A 22,138-nucleotide genomic window follows, 5' to 3' on the forward strand; every position below is an offset into this window, starting at 1 on the left:
ATATAATGATAAATTTATTGCATATTAACATAAATGATTAGTATTTTGTGTTTTTTTTTAACTTTTTTTTGAAAATGCAGAAAGAATCAGAAAAAGTAGCATTGTTTTACATTATGCACATCTTTTAAATATCTGCATTCAGTCTGTTATGCTGTGTTGTCTTAGTTTGTACATATCGTTCCCTCCACGGGGAATGCTGTCCTTGGTATCTACTCATCCTCCAATCCAGCTCAAACATCACTGCCTTTGAAGGTCACCCCAGCCCCTCCTTATATACATATGTAGAGTTGATTGCACCTTCCTTTGTGCCTCATTGTGCCTTTTAATATTTTCTATATTACTATCTAGGTGACAGATCCTTTGAGAATAGTGACAATGTCTTATTCAGTATTTAATCTTTATTTACTGACTCTTCTCTTCCTAGCTGCTCGGTAAATGTTTGCTGAATGGATGAACTGCTACTTTTTTACATGCAGAGTCATTTCATCCATTATCCAAATGACTGTTTTTCAATTATGGAAACTCCATCAGATTTTATAACTTTTGAAAATTTGTGGATAGCTTCAGAAATATTAGTAACTTGAATTTACAATTTGGTAACTTTTATGCATTCAGACATTAATAAGTAGTATGTAAAATATGGCTGTGGCTTTTTTCTTTTAAGGGAAGCTGCTTTTGGGGTAGTATATGAATATATTTTTGAACTACACACACTTAATTTTGCTTGACCAAGGGGAATTTCATAATTATGTAAGGATTATGGGACATACACCTTGACAGAAAGTGGGATAGACCATAGCTGCTCAACAGACTTGCCACAAATAGACTAAAAAAAAGGTTTGTTATTCAAAATAGGTTTGCTAATTTCTTAAATAAGTGATTGACACCAACAGTTGACAAGTACAGTAATATGATTAAGTGTACATGCCAAAGCAGATATACACAGTTGGAAATCCATATTGGAACTATTAGTCCTGTGTAATATAATTCTCATGAGTTGAGCAGCATTTCTTACTTCCTAATTAGAACCCCTTGTTTTATTTTTGTTGCTCAGTTAATTTAAGAGCTTTATGGAATATTTCCTCTTAATCTCCACCAGTTTTCATCCCAGAAAAATAATATATTATCGACAATTACCCTGTCACATTAGGGTTCTCAAACTGTATGTGCATAAGAATATCCTAAGGTGTTGGTGATATAGATCCCTCATACCTGCTTCCAGATGGTCCACATAAAAGTTTTGTTTTCTAAGTCTTAAGAAGTCATATAGAATTTTATAGCTCAAAGAAATTTTGCAGATCTCCTAATCTCTTTTAGGAGTAGGATTATTATGAGGAAACTCAGAACCAAAAAAGGTTAACAATGTTTCCAGAATCACAAATCTAGTTAGTTAATGGACCAACAGAGCCAGTAATTAGAATCCAGGTTTTCCATTCTGCCTTGCTCCATGAATCAGTAAGCCTTTCTTGACTGAAAAGATAAGTTTGGCTATGGAGCAGCTTTTCTTTTACTCTTTTTAGAATCAGCAAAGTCACATAAGATCTTCCATATAAACCTAGGGATTCTAAAGTTGTAAAGTATTTCCATCTTTTTCTAATTCTCTTCTCAATCCCAGCTTTATTTTCCAAAGATTCTTAAAAGTCTTTTTTTTCCCCCTTAAGAATGGTTTGACTTTGATGATAACCTTAATTTGGCTGGGTCAGTAAGAACTTAAAATTGTTTGAAGGAAATGGAAGAAGTCAACAGAGGATGCCTATCTGGAAAGTAGAGCTCACCTTATTGTCAGATATACCATGTTCCTCTTTGCCCCTCATCAGTGATTTGATCATCTTTTTACTCATTACGTCAGATATTAGGGAATTTTCAATGTCCTTTCTCTCATAGTGTGTTAGAATTATACTGAGAGACCCATTTGAGGTCAGTCCTATTATCATTGCTAACATCATTATTACATATATAGAGATATAGATATAGCTAAATGATACTCCAAATTGTTTTTTTTCTTTAATATAGGTTTGTATATTCTTTGTATTTCATATTTTACTTTATGAGAGATGAGAGACTGATTTATATGGCAGACTGAGTACATGGTTTTACCTTACCTTTTATGCCAAAACTTTTAAAATGAAAAAGTAGGAAAAAGTGGAATGAGAAGAGAAATAAATTAGTAATAGTTTAAGTAGTGTCATGGGAGGACATCTATTTAAGGAGCAAGAAGGGAAGAACTCAGAACAGTCTTGGAGTGGATTAGTTGGGAAATTGTTCTCTAAACTTACTAGACCACTTGGCTCCTCCTTTCATTCCCATCTGGGCTAAGCTGCAGAGGAATAGCATTTGTCCTCAGAATATAGCAATGAGAATGAGCACTGGGAGCAGAAAGGCAGGGCAGTGCCCCAAGGAGCCTGTGGCCTTAGGAGGCTCACTCAGAAGGTAATCAGCTCATACATTCTCAACAGCAAGTCTACTCTTTCCCTCCCCTACAATCAAGGAGACAAGCTACAAGTAAACAGAACAGGCAAACTAAATTAAATTCAAAGAGGAGCAACAAACATTTGTGGAAAACCAGTACCATGAAAGAGAGGCACCAAACTCGACAAACAGTATATCTAAATTCTTAAGAAACAGTCAATAAAACAAGACTTTAAAATAAGTATAGTTAATAACCACAAGGAGACTGAAGAAATTATTGCACATACAAGAAATAAAGTCTTAGAAATTAAAAATGGAACAGTTAAAATAATTGTCTGAAAACAAAATGGGCACAGCTGAAGAGCATGTTAGTGAGTTGAAAAATGGAGCTGAGAAATTCTCCCTACACAAGGCATAAAATGACAAAAAAGATAAAACATAGGAGGAAAAATTAATTATGCAGGTTAGATAATAACATTTCAGCATACATCTCTAATCAGAGATCCAGAAACAGATTGACAGTAGTGGGCAGGGGAGGGAATTAGAATGAATAACAAAAGAAATATTTTCCATGGCATTTTTAGGGCCTTTAGTACAGTGTTGAATAGTTTAGGTGACAGGAGTCATCTTTGTCTTGCTTTTAAAATTAGTGACACTGGGCTTCCCTGGTGGCGCAGTGGTTGGGAGTCCGCCTGCCGATGCAGGGGACGCGGGTTCGTGCCCCGGTCCGGGAGGATCCCACATGCCGCGGAGCGGCTGGGCCCGTGAGCCATGGCCGCTGAGCCTGCGCGTCCGGAGCCTGTGCTCCGTAACGGGAGAGGCCACAGCAGTGAGAGGCCCGCGTACCGCAAAAAAAAAAAATAAAAATAAAAATTAAAATAAAATAAAATTAGTGACACTGCTCATGTTTCATCATTATTGAATAAGCCATAAAATTTTAGTAGATAACCCTTTATAAAGTTAAGGAAGTTTATTATACTAAAAACTAGTAGTTTTGTTGTTGTTTTATGATATTTGGATGGGTGTTGAATTTTGTCTTTTTTTTCCAGCATGATCACAAGGTTTTGCTTTTAATTTGTAAGTTACATTGATTTATTAGTATTGAATCATTCTTGCATTGGGATAAACACAAATTGGCATAATACCAATTAGTTAATATTTTATTTAGTTTTGCTGAACTGTCCATAAATGAAATAGTACCGTAGCTTTCTCTTTTTGTGACTGCAGTATATTTTGACCAAAAAGTGATTATTTAGCTTTTTAAAAAGAAAAATTCAAAATTAAAGCAGCATGTATATCCCAAAATTAGAACAAATCTGCATTGGTAATAAACACTTTGAGATGTTTTGTGAGAAGAAAATCTGAAGGCTCCTAAACAGTAAGGTTTAAACAGGAAATTATATTTTAAGGGATGTGATAAAAATTTTGTTATCTGCTAATTCCTTCCCCTCTTATATGCTACTCTTCTCCTTCCCCTCTTATATGCTACTCTTCATAATTCTTTTACTAAAAATTTTATTTCTCTTTAGGTACGCATAGCTGCTAAATTCATCACTCACGCACCCCCAGGGGAATTTAATGAAGTGTTCAATGGTGAGTAAAGATTCGTACTTAGTTATTTTAAACCCTCCTTAATCACATACGAGCACTTATTGAGTGTTTGCTATCTCTTTTAATCCTTATAACATTATAGCTATAGCTAAGGAAATCAAAATTCAAAAAGGTTAAAATAATTTATCCCACATCACCCAGCTGGTAAGTGTCAGAGCAAGGATTCAAACCCAGGTCTGAGTCAAAAGCATGCTCTTAACCCATACATTAGGGTACCTATCTTATGTGAGAAAAGATTTAAAGTAATTTAATACTGATAAATGTAGAAATAATGTTTAATTGTTTTATATCATTATAAAATATAGCTTAAGTCTCTTCAGTGCTTTTACTCAGGAAGTGCCATAGCATAGGACATTTTCTAGAGCAGCTGGGGCTGAACTGACTGTATCTGGGAAGCTTGTTAAATATACAGATTCCAACGTTATCCTCTAAAGATTTTCATTCGTTAGATCTGGGGTAGAATGGGCAATCTGTTTTATCAATCTGTTTTATCAAGTTGTCCAGGTGATTCTGAGTCACAGCCAATTTGGGAACCACTATTCCTATATATGTACAATCTTCCATTCTATTTACTGTGTTAACACAACTTACAGAATGAAAAATGTAAATGAGGCATTATAACATTGCGTTAATATCAATCATCATAATCCCATTTTAAGTTATAAATTAATTCATCTTAAAGTTCCCCTTAAGTAAAATCATAATCTTTGTGCATCTTGGTTCATTTTAGCAAACATTTATTTTGAAATTCTAGTTTTACATTAGAAGGTTACCTGCTTAAAATATCATATAATAACACGTATAGACTACAATTCTGCAACCTGTGGAAAGAAAACCATATTCACAGAAACACAGACAAAATGAAAGGGCAGAGGACTTCGTACCAGATGAGGGAACAAGATGAAACCCCAGAAAAACAACTAAATCAAGTGGAGATAGGCAACCTTACAGAAAAAGAATTTAGAATAATGATAGTGAAGATGATCCAGGACCTCGGAAAAAGAATGGGGACAAAGGTCGAGAAGATGCAAGAAATGTTTAACAAAGACCTAGAAGAATTAAAGAACAAACAAACAGAGATGAACAATACAATAACTGAAATGAAAACTACACTAAAAGGAATCAGTAGCAGAATAACTGAGGCAGAAGAACGGATAAGTGACCTGGAAGACAGAATGATGGAATTCACTGCTGCAGGACAGAATAAATAAAAAGAATGGGGCTTCCCTGGTGGCACAGTGGTTGAGAGTCCGCCTGCCAATGCAGGGGACACAGGTTCGTGCCCCGGTCCGGGAAGACCCCACATGCCGTGGAGTGGCTGGGCCCATGAGCCATGGCTGCTGAGCCCGCGCATCTGGAGCCTATGCTCCACAATGGGAGAGGCCACAACAGTGAGAGGCCCGCGTACCACAAAAAAAAAAAAAAAAAAGAAAAGAAAAAAGAATGAAAAGAAATGAAGACAGCCTAAGAGACCTCTGGGACAGTATTAAACGCAACAACGTTTGCATTATAGGGGTCCCAGAAGGAGAAGAGAGAGAGAAAGGACCTGAAAATATATTTGAACAGATTATAGTCGAAAAATTCCCTAACATGGGAAGGGAAATAGCCACCCAAGTCCAAAAAGTGCAGAGAGTTCCAGGCAGGATAAACCCAAGGAGAAACACACCGAGACACATAGTAATCAAATTGACAAAAATTAAAGACAAAGAAAAATTATTGAAAGCAACAAGGGAAAAACAACAAATAACATGCAAGGGAACTCCCATAAGGTTAACAGCTGATTTCTCAGCACAAACTCTACAAGCCAGAAGGGAGTGGCATGATATATTTAAAGAGATGAAAGGGATTAATCTACCCAGCAAGGATCTCATTCACATTTGATGGAGAAATCAAAAGCTTTACAGATAAGCAAAAGCTAAGAGACCTCAGCACCACCAAACCAGCTCTACAACAAATGCTAAATAAACTTCTCTAAGTGGGAAACACAAGAGAAGAAAAGGACCTACAAAAACAAACCCATAACAGTAAGAAAATGGTAATAGGAACATACATACTGATAATTACTTTAAACGTGAATGGATTAAATGCTCCAGCCAAAAGACACAGGCTCGCTGAATGGATACAAAAACAAGACCTAAATATATGCTGTCTACAAGAGACCCACTTCAGACCTAGGGACACTGTATACAGACTGAAAGTGAGGGGGTGGAAAAAGATATTCCATGCAAATGGAAATCAAAAGCTGGAGTAGCAATACTCATATCAGATAAAATATATTTTAAAATAAAGAATGTTACAAGAGACGAGGAAGGACACTACATAATGATCAAGGGATTAATCCGAGAAGAAGATATAACAATTATATATACACCCAACATAGGAACACCTCAATACCTAAGGCAAATGCTAACAGCTATAAATTAGGAAATTGACAGTAACACAGTAACAGTGGGGGACTTTAACACTTCACTTACACCGATGGACAGATCATCCAGACAGAAAATTAATAAGGAAACAGAAGCTTTAAATGACACAATAGACCAGATAGATTTAATTGATACTTATAGGAAATTCCATCCAAAAACAGCAGATTACACTCTCTTATCCAGTGCACACAGAACATTCTCCAGGACTGATCACATCTTGGGTCACAAATCAACCCTTGGTAAATTTAAGAAAATTGAAATCATATCAAGTATCTTTTCCAACCACAAGGCTATGAGATTAGAAATCAGTTACAGGGAAAAAAACGTAAAAAACACAAACACATGGAGGCTAAACAATACGTTACTAAATAACCAAGAGATCACTGAAGAACTCAAAGAGGAAATCAAAAAATAACTAGAGATAAATTAAAACGAAAACACAACGATCCAAAACCTATGGGATACAGCAAAAGCAGTTCTAAGAGGGAAGTTTATAGCAATACAAGCCTACCTCAAGAAACAAGAAAAATCTCAAATAAACAATCTAGCCTTACACCTAAAGGAACTAGAGAAAGAAGAAGAAACAAAGTCCAAAGTTAGTAGAAGGAAAGAAATCATGAAGATCACAGCAGAAGTAAATGAAATAGAAACAAAGAAAACAATAGCAAAGATCAATACTAAAAGCTGGTTCTTTGAGAAGATAAACAAAATTGATTGAACATTAGCCAGACTCATCAAGAAAAAGAGGAGAGGACTCAAATCAGTAAAATTAGAAGTGAAAAAGAAGTTACAACAGACACCACAGAAATACAAAGCATCCTAAGGGACCACTATAAGCAACTCTATGCCAATAAAATGGACAACCTGGAAGAAATGGACAAATTCTTAGAAAGCTATAACCTCCCAAGACTGAACCAGGAAGAAATAGAAAATATGAACAGACCACTCACAAGTAATGAAATTGAAACTGTGAGTAAAAATCTTCCAACAAACAAAAGCCCAGGACCAGATGGCTTCACAGGTGAATTCTATCAAACATTTAGAGAAGAGATAACACCTATCCTTCACAAACTTCCAAAACATTGCAGAGGAAGGAACACTCCCAAACTCGTTCTACGAGGCCACCATCACCCTGATGTCAAAACAGACAAAGATACTAAAAAAAAGAAAATTACAGACCAATATCACTGGTGAATATAGATGCAAAAATCCTCAACAAAATACTAGAAAACAAAATCCAACAACATATTAAAACGATCATACACTATGATATGATCAAGTGGGATTTATCCCAGGGATGCAAAGATTCTTCAGTATACGCAAGTCAATCAGTGTGTTACACCATATTAACAAGTTGAAGAATAAAAACCATGTGATCATCTCAATAGATACAGAAAAAGCTTTTGACAAAATTCAACCCCCATTTATGATAAAAACTCTCCAGAAAGTGGGCATAGAGGGAACCTACCTCAACATAATAAAGGCCATATATGACAAACCCACAGCAAACATCATTCTCAATGGTGGAAAACTGAAAGCATTTCCTCTAACATCAGGAACAAGACAAGGATGTCCACTCTCACCACTATTATTCGACATAGTTTTGGAAGTCCTAGCCATGGCAATCAGAGAAGAAAAAGAAATAAAAGGAATACAAATCGGAAAAGAAGAAGTAAAACTGTCACTGTTTGCAGATGACATGATACTATACATAGAAAATCCTAAAGATGCCACCAGAAAACTACTAGAGCCAATCAATGAATTTGGTAAAGTTGCAGGCTACAAAATTAATGCACAGAAATCTCTTGCATCCCTATCCACTAACAACGAAAGATCAAAAAGAGAAGTTAAGGAAACAGTCCCATTCACCACTGCAACAAAAAGAATAAAATACCTAGGCATAAACCTACCTAAAGAGATAAAATACCTGTACTCAGAAAACTATAAGACACTGATGAAAGAAATCAAAGATGACACAAACAGATGGAGAGATATACCATGTTCTTGGATTGGAAGAATCAGTATTGTGAAAATGACTATACTACCCAAAACAATCTACAGATTCAATGCAATCCCTATCAAATTACCAGTGGCATTTTTTACAGAGCTAGAACAAAAAATCTTAAAATTTGTATGGAGACACAAAAGACCCTGAATAGCCAAGGCAGTCTTGAGGGGAAAAAACGGAGCTGGAAGAATCAGACTCCCTGACTTCAGACTATACTACAAAGCTACAGTAATCAAGACAACATGGTACTGGCACAAAAACAGAAATATAGATCAATGGAACAGGACAGAAAGCCCAGAGATAAACCCACACACCTGTGGTCAACTAATCTATGACAGAGGAGGCAAGGATATACAATGGAGAAAAGACAGTCTCTTCAATAAGTGGTGCTGGGAAAACTGGACAGCTACATGTAAAAGAATGAAATTAGAACACTCCCTAACACCATATACAAAAATAAACTGAAAATGGATTAGAGACCTAAACGTAAGACTGGACACTATAAAACTCTTAGAGGAAACCTAGGAAGAACACTTTTTGACATAAATCACAGCAAGATCTTTTTTGATCCACCTCCTAGAGTAGTGGAAATAAAAGCAAAACTAAAAAAATGGGACCTAATGAAACTTAAAAGCTTTTGCAAAGCAAAGGAAACTACAAACAAGATAAAAAGACAACACTCAGAATGGGAGAAAATATTTGCAAGCAAATCAACGGACAAAGGATTAATCTCCAAAATATATAAACAGCTCATGCAGCTCAATATTAAAAAAAACAAACAACCCAATCAAAAAATGGGCAGAAGACCTAAACAGACATTTCTCCAAAGAAGGCATACAGATGGCCAAAGAGCACATGAAAAGCTGCTCAGCATCACTAATTATTAGAGAAATGCAAATCAAAACTACAATGGGGCTTCCCTGGTGGCACAGTGGTCGAGAGTCCGCCTGCCGATGCAGGGGACATGGGTTCGTGCCCCGGTCTGGGAAGATCCCACATGCTGTGGAGCGGCTGGGCCCATGAGCCATGGCCACTGAGCCTGCACATCCGGAGCCTGTGCTCCACAATAGAAGAGGCCACAACAGTAAGAGGCCCGCGTACTGCAAAAAAAACCAACCAAACAAACAAAAAACTACAGTGAGGTATCACCTCACACCAGTAAGAATGGGCATCCTCAGAAAATCTACAAACAACAAATGCTGGAGAGGGTGTGGAGAAAATGGAACCCGCTTGCACTGTTAGTGGGAATGTAAATTGATACAGCCACTACTATGGAGAACAGTATGGAGGTTCCTTAAAAAACTAAAAATAGAATTACCATATGACCCAGCAATCCCACTACTGGGCATATACCCAGAGAAAACCATAATTCAAAAAGACACATGCACCCCAATGTTCATTGCAGTACTGTTTACAATAGCCAGGTCATGGAAGCAACCTAAATGCCCATCGACAGATGAATGGATAAGGAAGATGTGGTACATATATACAATGGAATATTACTCAGCCATTAAAAGGAGCGAAATTGGGTCATTTGTAGAGATGTGGATGGATCTAGAGACTGTCATACATAGTGAAGTAAGTCAGGAAGAGAAAAACAAATATCGTATATTAATGTATATATGTGGAACCTAGAAAAATGGTACAGATGAACCAGTTTGCAGGGCAAAGAGACACAGATGTAGAGAACAAATGTATGGACACCAAGGGGGCAAAGTGGCGGGGGTGGTGGTGGTGGTGGTGGGATGAACTGGGAGATTGGGATTGACATATATACACTAATATGTATAAAATAGATAACTAATAAGAACCTGTCGTATAAAAAAAATTCAAAAATTGAAAAAAAATAATGCATATATGTGGAATCTAGAAAAATGGTATAGATGATCTTATTTGCAAAGCAGAAATAGAGGCATAGACGTAGAGAACAAATGTATGGATACCACGGGGGAAAGGGGTGGGGAGGGAGGAATTGGGAGACTGGGATTTACACATACACATTATAGTTACTGCGTATAAAATAGACAACTGATGGGAACATACTGTATAGCACAGGGAGCTCTACCTAATGTACTGTGGTAACCTAAATGGGAGGGAAGTCCAAAAGGGAGAGGATATCTGTATGTGTATGGCTGACTCATTTTGTTGTGCAGCGGAGGCTAACACAACATTGTAAAGCAACCATCCTCCAATAAAAATTTTAAAAATAATAGAAAAAAAAAGAAGGTTACCTGCTTAGTTAGAGGAACTGTGTAATGTTCATTTGCACTTGGCTCAGAGCCCCACAAATTGTAGATCAATCAATAATTTCCACTGGTAAAATGAATGATGCAGAGCAAAAGTAACTAAGAGAACATATAAATGTTATTTACAAGGAGTGAAATAATATAATAGAAATAAATCAAGACATTCTTCTTTATAGACTTGTTTTTTGGATATTTGAGCAGTAACACCAAGAAAAACAAATGCAGCCTTTCTTTGCCTAGTCTCTCTTCCATATTGACCAAATGTAAATTTTCAACAACAGAGCTTTTAGAAATACTCCTATGACGTGAACTTTATCCAGCTGATTAGCTCAGATAAATCCTTGACTTAACAAAAATTAGTGGTCTTTGTAGTTAGAAGTACCTTGTTGTATTTCTGACAACTGAATGTACTTTATAGGATTATCATGAGAATAATTGATACCAAAGCATTAGATTGAGTTAGCAAGCTACTTATGACATGACGGCTGGTTTTTATTGGCATGCTACACATTGGCCTCTGCCAGCCCCTTCTTTCAGAAGCTCTAAGAGTCAGTTGCCTTTGGCTTATAATCAGCCTTCTCTCTTGGAGTTAATGCTTGGTAGTTTCTTAGTAACAAGGACACACCTCTTCCAAAAGAAAAGTGACTAGACAGCTTTTTAAAAAGATTGTAGGCCCCACGTTAGATTCTCTAAAGAAAAATATGTTCAGCAATTTCACTGCCACTGACTGAATTGTGCCCAGTTTTCTTGGTCTGATGTTACAGAAAAGCCTACAATTCTTAATCTATTTTAAAAGGATTCTTCAGATACAAATAAATAGTCCTAACTGTAACCTTCTGTAAACCATGTTTTTCATTTGCTATGAAATTCCTTGAGAATTTATTGTTGGATTATTGTATCACAAATAATTCTGTGTATATCAGTGAACATTAGCATCTGTTTGTGTACATTTTTAGAATTTCTACATATACAGTACATCCAAAGACTAATCTTGCAAAGCCTGGTTTTCTAAAAATCTAATCTAGAAATCCGCTAAAATTTCTCCAAGTTTGTCTTCTACTGAACATTTGAATTTTAACATCTTTAACATTGTTTTCCTCCTCAGATGTCCGGCTACTACTTAATAATGACAATCTCCTCAGGGAAGGGGCAGCACAGTAAGTATCTTTCGAAGTCCACTTACTTGTTATTCTAATATTGGGTAAATTATGTTGATAGTAAACTAGTACCCTGAAAACTAAGTTTAAAATACCTCAAAATAAAGCAGTTGGTTTTTAACAATTTTAGTTGGGTTTTTTTTCCCTTGGAGAAAACGTATTCCCCCAAAATGTTGTTTACTTCCTTAAAGTTTATTTTATATGGTCTTACTTATTTTTATTTTTGCCTAGATTTTCCCTGTTAAAGCAGGTTTAGTTCTTTTAGTTCAGGCTGAATTTTTTTATAACTGCCAGTTATAGAAAGATTAGGCTGCTATTGAGGAGTGATAATGTTTCTCAAATTGCCAAAAAATAGCAGATACTCAGAAAGTACCTTAATAGAGTTAACCATAGAATAATTGCATTATTATTCTACCCAATCATTGGCTGCTTATCACTGTCAGGCTAATTAATGTTTCTAGAATATCATTTTCATTTTGTCCTTGTCCTCAAAAACATTAGATTGGTGGTTGGTTGGTTGGTTGGTTGGTTTTCTTGTCTTCTTCAAATCTAAATACTATCTAGCTTTCTAGGCCCCCTGTTCTCTGGCTTTATCACTACTGTTCTTTACTCTTCAATACAAAGTACGCTTTCAGTTACTGTCTATCCAACTGGCCCAGAGTTCCTCTGTAAAGAGGAAATCAGAATTGGATAATGACTGGGCAAGTGTGGGGTGGGGAGATGGAACAAGGATTTTGATGCAGAGCAACAAATAATTATTATTAAGGCATTTGGTGTGATACATAATTTGTTTAGATTTTAGGTGTAGAAAATGTTTTAAGAATTGCTGCCTGGGAAAGTCTTCTGCCCTGTCCATACTGCTTTTTCAGAACTCATTTTGGGACCAGATCCTACAAACCTAAAATTTGCACAGCATCACTATAATTGCCATAATAAACGATACCCCAATTATACATTCTCTTTCACTGTTCTGTGAACTACCTTTTTCTTCTTTCTTTTGGCTGCGCCACATGGCATATAGGATAGTAGTTCCCCAACCAGGGATGGAACCTGTGCCCCCTGCAGTGGAAGTGTGCAGTCCTAACCACTGGACTGCCAGGGAATTCCCTGAACTACCTTTTATATTTATTTATATATAATTATTTTCTCTCCCTCTTCTCCCTTTTTAAAAAAAAACAGTGCATTTGCCCAGTATAACATGGATCAGTTCACACCTGTGAAGATAGAAGGATATGAAGATCAGGTAATAGTTGTTTCTATTAGATAGACTGTGCCTGGAAAGTAGTAGAAATACTATAAAACAGATGTCTGAAGATAAGATGCTGAATGAATGTATGTCTTAGTATTCTTAGCTTTTGTAGATATTCTACATATTAGGAAATTCTTCCTCCCTCTGAAAATACTAGGAGTTTCTTTGAAGAGAGAGCTGTCCCTAACAAGAACAGTAAAAGTAAAAGGAATTGAGTTTTACACAAGTTTTCCAGCTGTCTCTAATTCTCCTTGGTAAGAATAACAGGAGACATTATATTTAACGGGAAAACAAGAATTCCTGTTCCAATACAGGAACAAAGCAAATACATATTCCCATTTTTACCACAGTTATTAACATTATATGAAAGGGCTTTACAAATTCATTAATGTATACTTCAAAGGCAATATGGCACCAAATAGCAAATGCCTTTTAAAAGTCTGAATCCCCTTTGAACCCACAAGTCCATAGAATTTATCCTAGGGAAATAAGTATATAAATGTGTAAAAAGATTATTTGAAGCAAGGTTTATGATAATGAAAAACTGGGAACAATCTAAATGTCCAACATTAAATTAAATATCTATAAAGCAATTATACTCCAATAAAGATGTTAAAAATTTTTTTTAATAAAATAAAATAAATAAATAAAATATCTGTAGACCAAAGTCCTATGTAACCATTGAAAACTGATAGCTGGGAATATGTTCATGATATATTAAGCTAAAACATAATATGTAGCATTATGCTAGTTTATTTTTTAAATAGATATTTAAATGAACAGTTATACTATATTAGAATCTGCATCTTATATTCTGTGAAAGGTACATCTTACTTTATGTGCCACTAAGAAAGAAAAAACACTGTCAGTTAAACTATGACACAGTCCTAAGATGCTGTCAAGTTTAAGATGTATCCCATTTTATGAGATGTTAAATCATGAGGGGAATGTATGCATCTTTAGACTCAGAAATAAAGTAGTATATAGATGTGCATAGAAATGGAAATGTGGGAAAATATACACCAAAACGTTAACTCCCTATGTTGGGATTACAGGATTACTGTAATATGTTTTGTTTGTTGTTTTTTGTTTGTTTTAGTTTATATTTGTGCTTATCTTTATTTTCTCAATGAAACTAGATTAATTACAAGTATAAAAGACAAAAAATACTGAAAAATACATGATAAATATTGCTTACAGTTGATATTGTGTACTTCACTAATACAGTGGAATTATTGAAATAATAAGGTCTGTGTCCAGATAATGATATAAGAACGTTCCCATATACATGCGGTAGCCAGCTTAAAAATGTAGTCAAAAGGAGATCACATTCTTAGCCACAACAACAACACATTACCTAGACATAAAAGGGAAATATGGAAAGATGTTTGAGTTATTAAAGTAGATGCCATCACTGCATATAACAGAAAATCAACTACAGTGGGTTAACTAAATAGAGACTATTTTTGTCACATAAGAAATCCAGAGGTAATATTTTGGGATGTTATGGCAGTTCCATATCATCAGAGACGCAAGTTGCTTCTAGCTGTCTGTTGTGCCATCCTTATGTATGGTTTTCATTATCATGTTCTCAAGATAGCTGATCCACCTCTGGGCACTGAATGCATGTTCCAGGAAGGACGAAGGAGGAAGGTGCAAGAGGTGCTATTGGCTGTTCAGAAGCACCTTCCACTGATAAACTGTTGCCAGAATGCATATCACTTTATCATTCCTAGCTGAGAAGTGTTGTCTTTTTAGTTGGACATATTGCCTTCTTGAAAACCTTTGAGGTTCTATTTGTAAGGAAAAGGGAGAGAATGGATATTGGATAGGAAACAAGCAAGAGTCTGTCACACAGTTCATATATACCCACTCACACACACACATTTTAATCAGAGAAATGAATGGAAAATTAAATAGATGTAAATGCCACATTTCTGAATAAGGAATATAAATAATATGGAAAGTTTATCCGATTTAGAAATATAAATAATATGTGAAGCTTTTTCAAATAGATTCCATACAATTCCTAATGACAATTGTAATAGACCATACAGGATTATTCTGATCAAGAACAACAATGAAGGAAGACTAATGCTAGCAAACATAAAGACATAAAGCAATGATAGTAGAGCCTTAAACTAAGTAACATAAAATAGAAGGGAAAAGGAAGTAATTGATAAAATGTATAAGTTTGATCTAATTTTGATTTCCAAAGCCAACTGTATACCTAGATTAATTCCAAGTGTAGTTTAAAGGTTAACTATTTTTTGAACATAAAAATTTAGTAGGAAATGGAAAGAGATTCGTAACTTGCATAATGATGAAACATTAGAAAAGTTTATCAAAGAAAGTGACTTCTGCAAAATAAAAAGATTTTAAAAATAAGATTTAAAAAGGAGAAAATATGTACCTCAAACATAATAAAAAGGTTATTCAAATACCTAAGGGTGGTGCCAAGAGTTCAGTGGATAAATGAGCAACAGACGTGAACCAACTGTATCCAATTGGAGAATACAGAGCAAACTTGAAAAGTGTTAGATCACCTACTAATAGTAATTAAGGAAGTACAAATTAAAATTTTAATGTGAATATATTTACCTTGTAGTTACAAAAGTTGCAAAATTATAATGAGAAAGCTTTATGAAGGTAAAACTAAGGAAATAGTTTTATGTATTTTTCCTACTGTCATTATAAACAAGGTTTTTAAAGATAGTCTGATGATAAGGACAGAAATCTCAAAAGTAGGAATTCTTTCCAAAGAATTCTTTTTAAGGAGAAGAGAAAACTTTATTTATGGTACAATTTATAGTGGCTTTCAATGTTAGAAACTGTAACTAGCTTAAAGCTCCTTCAATTCAGAAATGATTAAGTATACTATGGTATGTGTAATGAGATATACATATAATGAGATCGTATATAGTTAATTTTAAATGGTAACTATGTCAAAAGACAAATGGCAAGTTAGGGGAAAATATGTGGAACTCAAAAACACATGCAAAAGGATAATCTCCCTGAGGTCCAACTAGAAAAACACCAAAGACTCAGTAGAAAAGTGGGCAAAAGTTAGGTACACATAGTTCACCAAAGTGGAAATATAAATGACTTTTTTTTTAAGGTGAAAAGAAGTGGGCTTGTACCATGGTACAACATCCTGTGATGGCGGTTTGTCGATCTCTATCAAAATTATGAATGCATTTACCCTTGACCCAACTGTCCTGCTTCAGGGAATTTATCCCACAGGTGTGCTTGGCACATGTACATAATTTGTACATAACGAACATACAAGGACATTCGTTGCAGTATTGTTCATAATAGCAAAAGATTAGAAACTACCCAAACTATCTATTAATAGGGGACTGGTTGAATAAATTTTTGTACACCTGTACAATAGAGTCATACATGGCTATAATAAACAAGGAGGTTCTCTAAGCACTAGTATGGAAAGATCATCTAGATATGTCAGATTTAAAAAGAAAGAAATAAAAAGTACAGTATAGTATTCTAGTTTTTGTGTAAAAGAAAGGGGTGGAGAATTAGAATATTAAATTCTATTTGTTAAAAAAAAAAGAATAATCTAAATCGGAAATTGGCAAATTTTTCCTGTAAAGGGTCAGATAGTAAATATTATCAGCCTGTGGGACAAAGAGTCAGCCTTGACTACTCAGCTCTGCTATTGTAGCAGGAAAGCAGCCATAGACTATACAAAAACAAGCAAGTGGGGCTGTGTTCAGCAAAACTTTATTTACAGAAACAAATGCCACCTCATGCATAGCTTGCCAAAGACAACTCTTGCTCTAAATTAATAAAATCAGTTACCTTTGTGTGGAAAGGGGGAATATGTTGGGAATTTGGTGAATGGGAGATAAAGGTGAGAAAAAGATTTTACTTTATATAGTATTTTTCATTTTTGAACCATGTGATTTATTTTATTACCTATTTTAAATGCTAAGTGTAATGACTCTGGAAAAAGTTCATGAAATATGTGAAAAAGGAATACAAAAGTGTACATATAAGTTATTACAGTTATATGTATATACATAGGTTGTATATTAAACAGAAACCAAGAAATGAAGGGTATTGTTAGGATGGGGGAAATGTTGCAGTTTAGAGTTGACTTATCCCAAAACATAATATTTTTATAAAAATAAAAATGTGAATTGGTTGAAAAATTGATTATGAAAGAGAAATCTGACTAAATGAAAAGTTAATCGTCTCCAGAATTGTCTTTGTTTGTTTTGTAAAATGTGACAAGAAGAACTGTCTTTTTTTACAGAGTTACTTATTTTTGTAATTATTCTTTGGAAGGTCTTAATTACAGAACACGGTGACCTGGGTAATAGCAGATTTTTAGATCCAAGAAACAAAATTTCCTTTAAGTTTGATCACTTACGGAAAGAAGCAAGTGACCCCCAGCCAGAGGAAGTAGATGGAGGTCTGAAGTCTTGGAGAGAATCCTGTGACAGTGCTTTAAGGGCCTATGTGAAAGATCATTATTCCAACGGCTTCTGTACTGTTAAGTATCTGCCTGCTTCATTATTAGAGTGTTGTTTTTCTTATATTTACCTTATCATTTGGAGGCTTTGGCCAGCCACAAACATCTCTTTTTTTTTTTTTTTTTTGCGGTACAAGGGCCTCTCACTGTTGTGGCCTCTCCCGTTGCGGAGCACAGGCTCCGGACGCGCAGGCTCAGCAGCCACGGCTCACGGGCCCAGCCGCTCCACGGCATGCGGGATCTTCCCTGACCGGGGCACGAACCCGCATCCCCTGCATCGGCAGGCGGACTCCCAACCACTGCGCCACCAGGGAAGCCCTACCTAGAAATATTTTTATTTCTCCTGTCCTTAAGTGGGTTGGGTATGGGGTGGGGGAGGACATTTCTTCAGTCAAGATAGTAATTCCTGTAAGTTACTTCTCTTTCTTCTTCTTCCACCTTGCCTCTCCTCCCTCTCCTCTACTTCTCCCTTCCCTCATCTCTCTCTGCTATACAACCAAACCATGGAGCATTCTGCTCCTACTAGTGCCTTCCTCATTACTTATCCACTTCTTAACCCTATGAGTTTTGGCTTCAGTTCCTGCTCTACAAAAACTGCTCTCTGAGGTTACTAATGATTCCTGAATTGCCTGACCCAGTGTCCTTTTCTTGGTCCTTGACTTTTGTATGGCATTTCACACTGAGGCCAACCAGCTACTTCTAGAAATTATCTTTTCTTAGACTGCTATGTCAGTACCCTCTAATTATTCTTACTGTCTCTGCTTATTTCTTTTTCTTTCCCCTACTTTTGTAAATGTAGGCATTCCCCATTGCTGTATTTCTCTCTCTCAAAAACTCATAGTTTATTTAATGTAAGGGAAGTTACAGAATTTGGTGTCAGAAAAGCAATGGGTTTGGGTTCTACCTTAACCACTTTCTGAATGACCTTGGGCAAGAAGCTCTATGAACTTCAACTTTATCATCTATAGATAATAACAGTGTGTTTCACTATATTTATTAGAGCAAAAGGAAATATAAAAACATTTTGTGGACTGTAAAGCCTTTTGTTTTTTCTTTTCCTTGGTGGTCACATTTTTGTTCACCTCTCCTACACTAAGAAACAGTTGGTATTTCTAACTCCTAGCTGGACATTTCCATCTGAATTTTCTGACTTGTTAATGACACCACTGTCTTTCTAGTCACCTAAGCATGCATGTACTTTGACCCCTTCCTTTCTCTTGCCCTTCACTTGCAATATATTGCCAGACTTTTGACTGTGCTTCTGCATCCTTATGCCCATTGACACTACCCTGTTTTACTGCCTAGATAAATTCTGTGGCCTAACTTTCAACTTTTCTCCCATTTTACTCTGTACACCAATATTGATTATTATCCCCAAATAATAGTTCTGGTCATGTTGTTTTGGTTTCTGTCCGTTGCCTGTAGAATAAAGTCCAGTCTTCTTACCTTACATCTACTACTACATGGCCTAAATCTACAATCCTATGTTATCTTCCACAGTTCCACTTCACACACACCCTCTAACCTGACAGAACTAATTACCATTGAGTCATTCACTGGACCAGCACCCCCATTTTCTCCCTGAACTGCCTACTCATCTTTATTCTCAGTCTCTACGTATCAGAATCTCATCTGTCTTGTAAGGCCCATTCCAACTGGTACCTCTCTTGTACCCTAAACCTAAAGCAGTATTTCCTTCTGTATTCATTGTACCACTCTCTTCTCTAGAACTTAACATGTGGTTTGTGTTCATATTCCATGAACTCTGAGTTGTAAGCTTACCCTGTTTGACTCTTCATCTCCCCCAAGGATTTAGCACACTGCTTTTTTATAGTGTTTGTTGCTTAAATATGTTTTCAAGAATCTAACTTTTTTTTTTTTAACAATAGGTTTATGCTAAAACTATAGATGGGCAACAGACCATTATTGCATGTATTGAAAGCCACCAGTTTCAGCCTAAAAACTTCTGGTAAGAAAGTAGATGTTCTCTTCTTTTTAAAATCTAATTTAATATAGGAAAGAAACCAAACCAGCAGTTGAGACTTGTTTTTTTGTTTTTTATAAATTTATTTTATTTATTTTTGGCTGTGTTGCGTCTTTGTTGCTGCACACGGGCTTCCTCTAGTTGCGGCGAGCGGGGCTACTCTTTGTTGTAGCACACGGGCTTCTCATTGTGGTGGCCTCTCTTGTTGCGGAGCACGGGCTGTAGGCGTGGGGACTTCAGTAGTTGTGGTGCATAGTCTCAGTAGCTGTGGCTCGTGGGCTCTAGATCGCAGGCTCAGTAGTTGTGGTGCATGGGCTTAGTTGCTCCGAGGCACGTGGGATCTTCCTGGACCAGGGTTCGAACCGGTGTGCCCTGTATTGGCAGGCAGATTCTTAACCACTGTGCCACCAGGGAAGCCCGAGACTTGGTTTTTAATCTAACTAGCTTGCGATAAGTTATCTGACTTAGAGGCTTCAGTTCCCTACTGCAGAATGAGGGATTTGGATGTGATCATTTAGATTTCTTCTAAGATTTTATAATTTATCTTTCAAATAGTACTCTTACATTGAGTGAGAATAAGTGATTAATAAAGTACCCAGTGGAAAGTGTGAGTTTTACTTGAGTTTGTTTAATAATACTTGAGTTACTGCATAACTCAGTGGCCCATCCATTTGTTTGTGGAAAAGCCTCTCATGAGCAGAATAGGCATGGTTTTCTACTCCAAGATAAAAAATGAAAGGTGAAAGTCAAAATAACTTAGAAAAGGCTTATGATTAGGCCAGTTGGATACAAACTTACATTTGAGTGGATAGAGCCCTGGATTTGTCAAACTGGAAATGACTTGTTTCTTTTTTTTCCAATTTCCCAAATTCTCTGCCTCAGTGGCAAATCACCTTTCTCTTATTGTTAATTCTGCAGTGTTGTGTGTGTGTTTTAATAGGAATGGTCGTTGGAGATCAGAATGGAAGTTCACCATCACACCATCTACAGCCCAGGTGGTTGGCGTACTTAAGATTCAGGTGAGATCCCAGTATGTTAATAGGCCATGTTAAAACATCACATCTTTAAAACAAACATGCAAGTTGATATTTGTTCTGACATTACAAATAAGGAACAGCTATATGTAGATGCAAAAGGAGATCAATGGTAAATAGAAATAGAAGTTGAAGCCTCCTTCCTAGGGAAGTACTGTAGTTAATCAGAGCTATTCTGGGTTGATAAAGGATAGTCATGTGAAGTGTACTGCTTGCTTGTTATTTTTCTCTTTCAAAGATAACCTAAGATTTTTCCAGGAATTATCAAGCAGCAGTTCTATGAAAGAAGAAAATAACTAATTATTAAGAAGTGACTATATAGCAGCTACTGGAACTTACTTAGAGTCTTTTATGTATCTCGTTTAAATGTGTACATATACATATACTTAAGGTTAACTCTTAGCTCTGAAGAAAGCTACATGAATGGACTTGTTGTTTTGTTTTATTTATTTATTTATTTTACAGTAATGACAGGAGGTTTTAAACCAAGTAAATAAAACAGAGGAACTAGAGAGAATGGCCAAGTGTGATAAACCAAGCAGAGTAGATTTCTAATGCTGGTGTCAGAACAGACAGGCAGGTGAATAAGGAGCTTATTAACTCATTTGATGCCTATCTGGATTGAAGTCTTCTGATATCCTAACAGGTTTGACTTTCAAAATTCATGGTGATTTAATTCTTAAGCCCAACTAACTCTGAAGTCAGATTAAACAGTTAATGATATCTAAGAAGATCAGTACCTAATTTTACCTCTATTGTATTGTGGTTAAGTCTTGCTTTAATAACAATTAGCAAGAGTTGCCTTTTTAAATGGTATAATTTAATCGAAATATACATAGGAGATGTCATCTGTAACCACTTTTTTCGTACATACTGATTACTTACTGCTACAAGTAGCTGCACCTCTCTTCCTGGGAGCTTTTCCTAGCTTTAGGAGCATTCCCAGCTCAGATGAGGCAAACTGGAAGTATTACATTCATAGCTCTGGCACAGCCCTTAGTGCCATTCAAAAGCTGGTGGGTAAATATGCCAGCTTCTTCACCCCTCAGGTGGGACAACTCTAAAGCCTGTTCTGCGTAGTCTTCCAGAGTCCAGTGCCCGCAGCTGTAATGTGCTCCTTATTGCACCTAGAACACTTCCTTGCCTTCTGTGTCTCATTTCCTCAGTCCTTACTAGTGCTTCCTGAGATTACCTCCGAAATAAACTTTATCTCACAAATCTTTATCCCAGGGTCGGCTTCTGGGGGAGCCCAACGGAAGAAAATATATTGTTCTATATCTGTTGACTATGTCTATGAGTAGCCCTATGCTCTTGACCTCTTGTAACTGTGGCATCAGTATTAACCTGGCAGCTTACTATAAACTTATGCAGGGAAATTTATTTTCCTCCTAGAAGGAAATAAGTTACTCGTGTTTCAGCTTTGCCAAGGCAAACCTATAAATTAAGAGCGCACATCACAGAGGTTTCTGATAAGACTTTTACAACAGGGCCCAGTACCCAGACCTCATTTATAACTTAC

The 22,138-nt window shown here is 36.1% G+C and overlaps 1 protein-coding gene across 1 annotated transcript in view; it reads left to right on the forward strand.

Moving 5' to 3' along the window:
* Positions 1-22,138, forward strand: part of CAPZA1 (capping actin protein of muscle Z-line subunit alpha 1) — a 47,221-nt gene that overhangs the window by 19,083 nt on the left and 6,000 nt on the right. The window contains exons 2-7 of the mRNA XM_082616470.1: positions 3,939-4,002; positions 11,806-11,857; positions 13,037-13,100; positions 17,415-17,621; positions 19,491-19,570; positions 20,526-20,604. Coding sequence (XP_082472596.1) covers positions 3,939-4,002; positions 11,806-11,857; positions 13,037-13,100; positions 17,415-17,621; positions 19,491-19,570; positions 20,526-20,604 — 546 coding nt within the window. The remainder of the gene's footprint in view (positions 1-3,938; positions 4,003-11,805; positions 11,858-13,036; positions 13,101-17,414; positions 17,622-19,490; positions 19,571-20,525; positions 20,605-22,138) is intronic.

Source organism: Mesoplodon mirus (assembly GCF_964341445.2).
Source record: "Mesoplodon mirus genome assembly, chromosome: 3".
In the NCBI taxonomy this organism is placed as follows: domain Eukaryota; kingdom Metazoa; phylum Chordata; class Mammalia; order Artiodactyla; family Ziphiidae; genus Mesoplodon; species Mesoplodon mirus.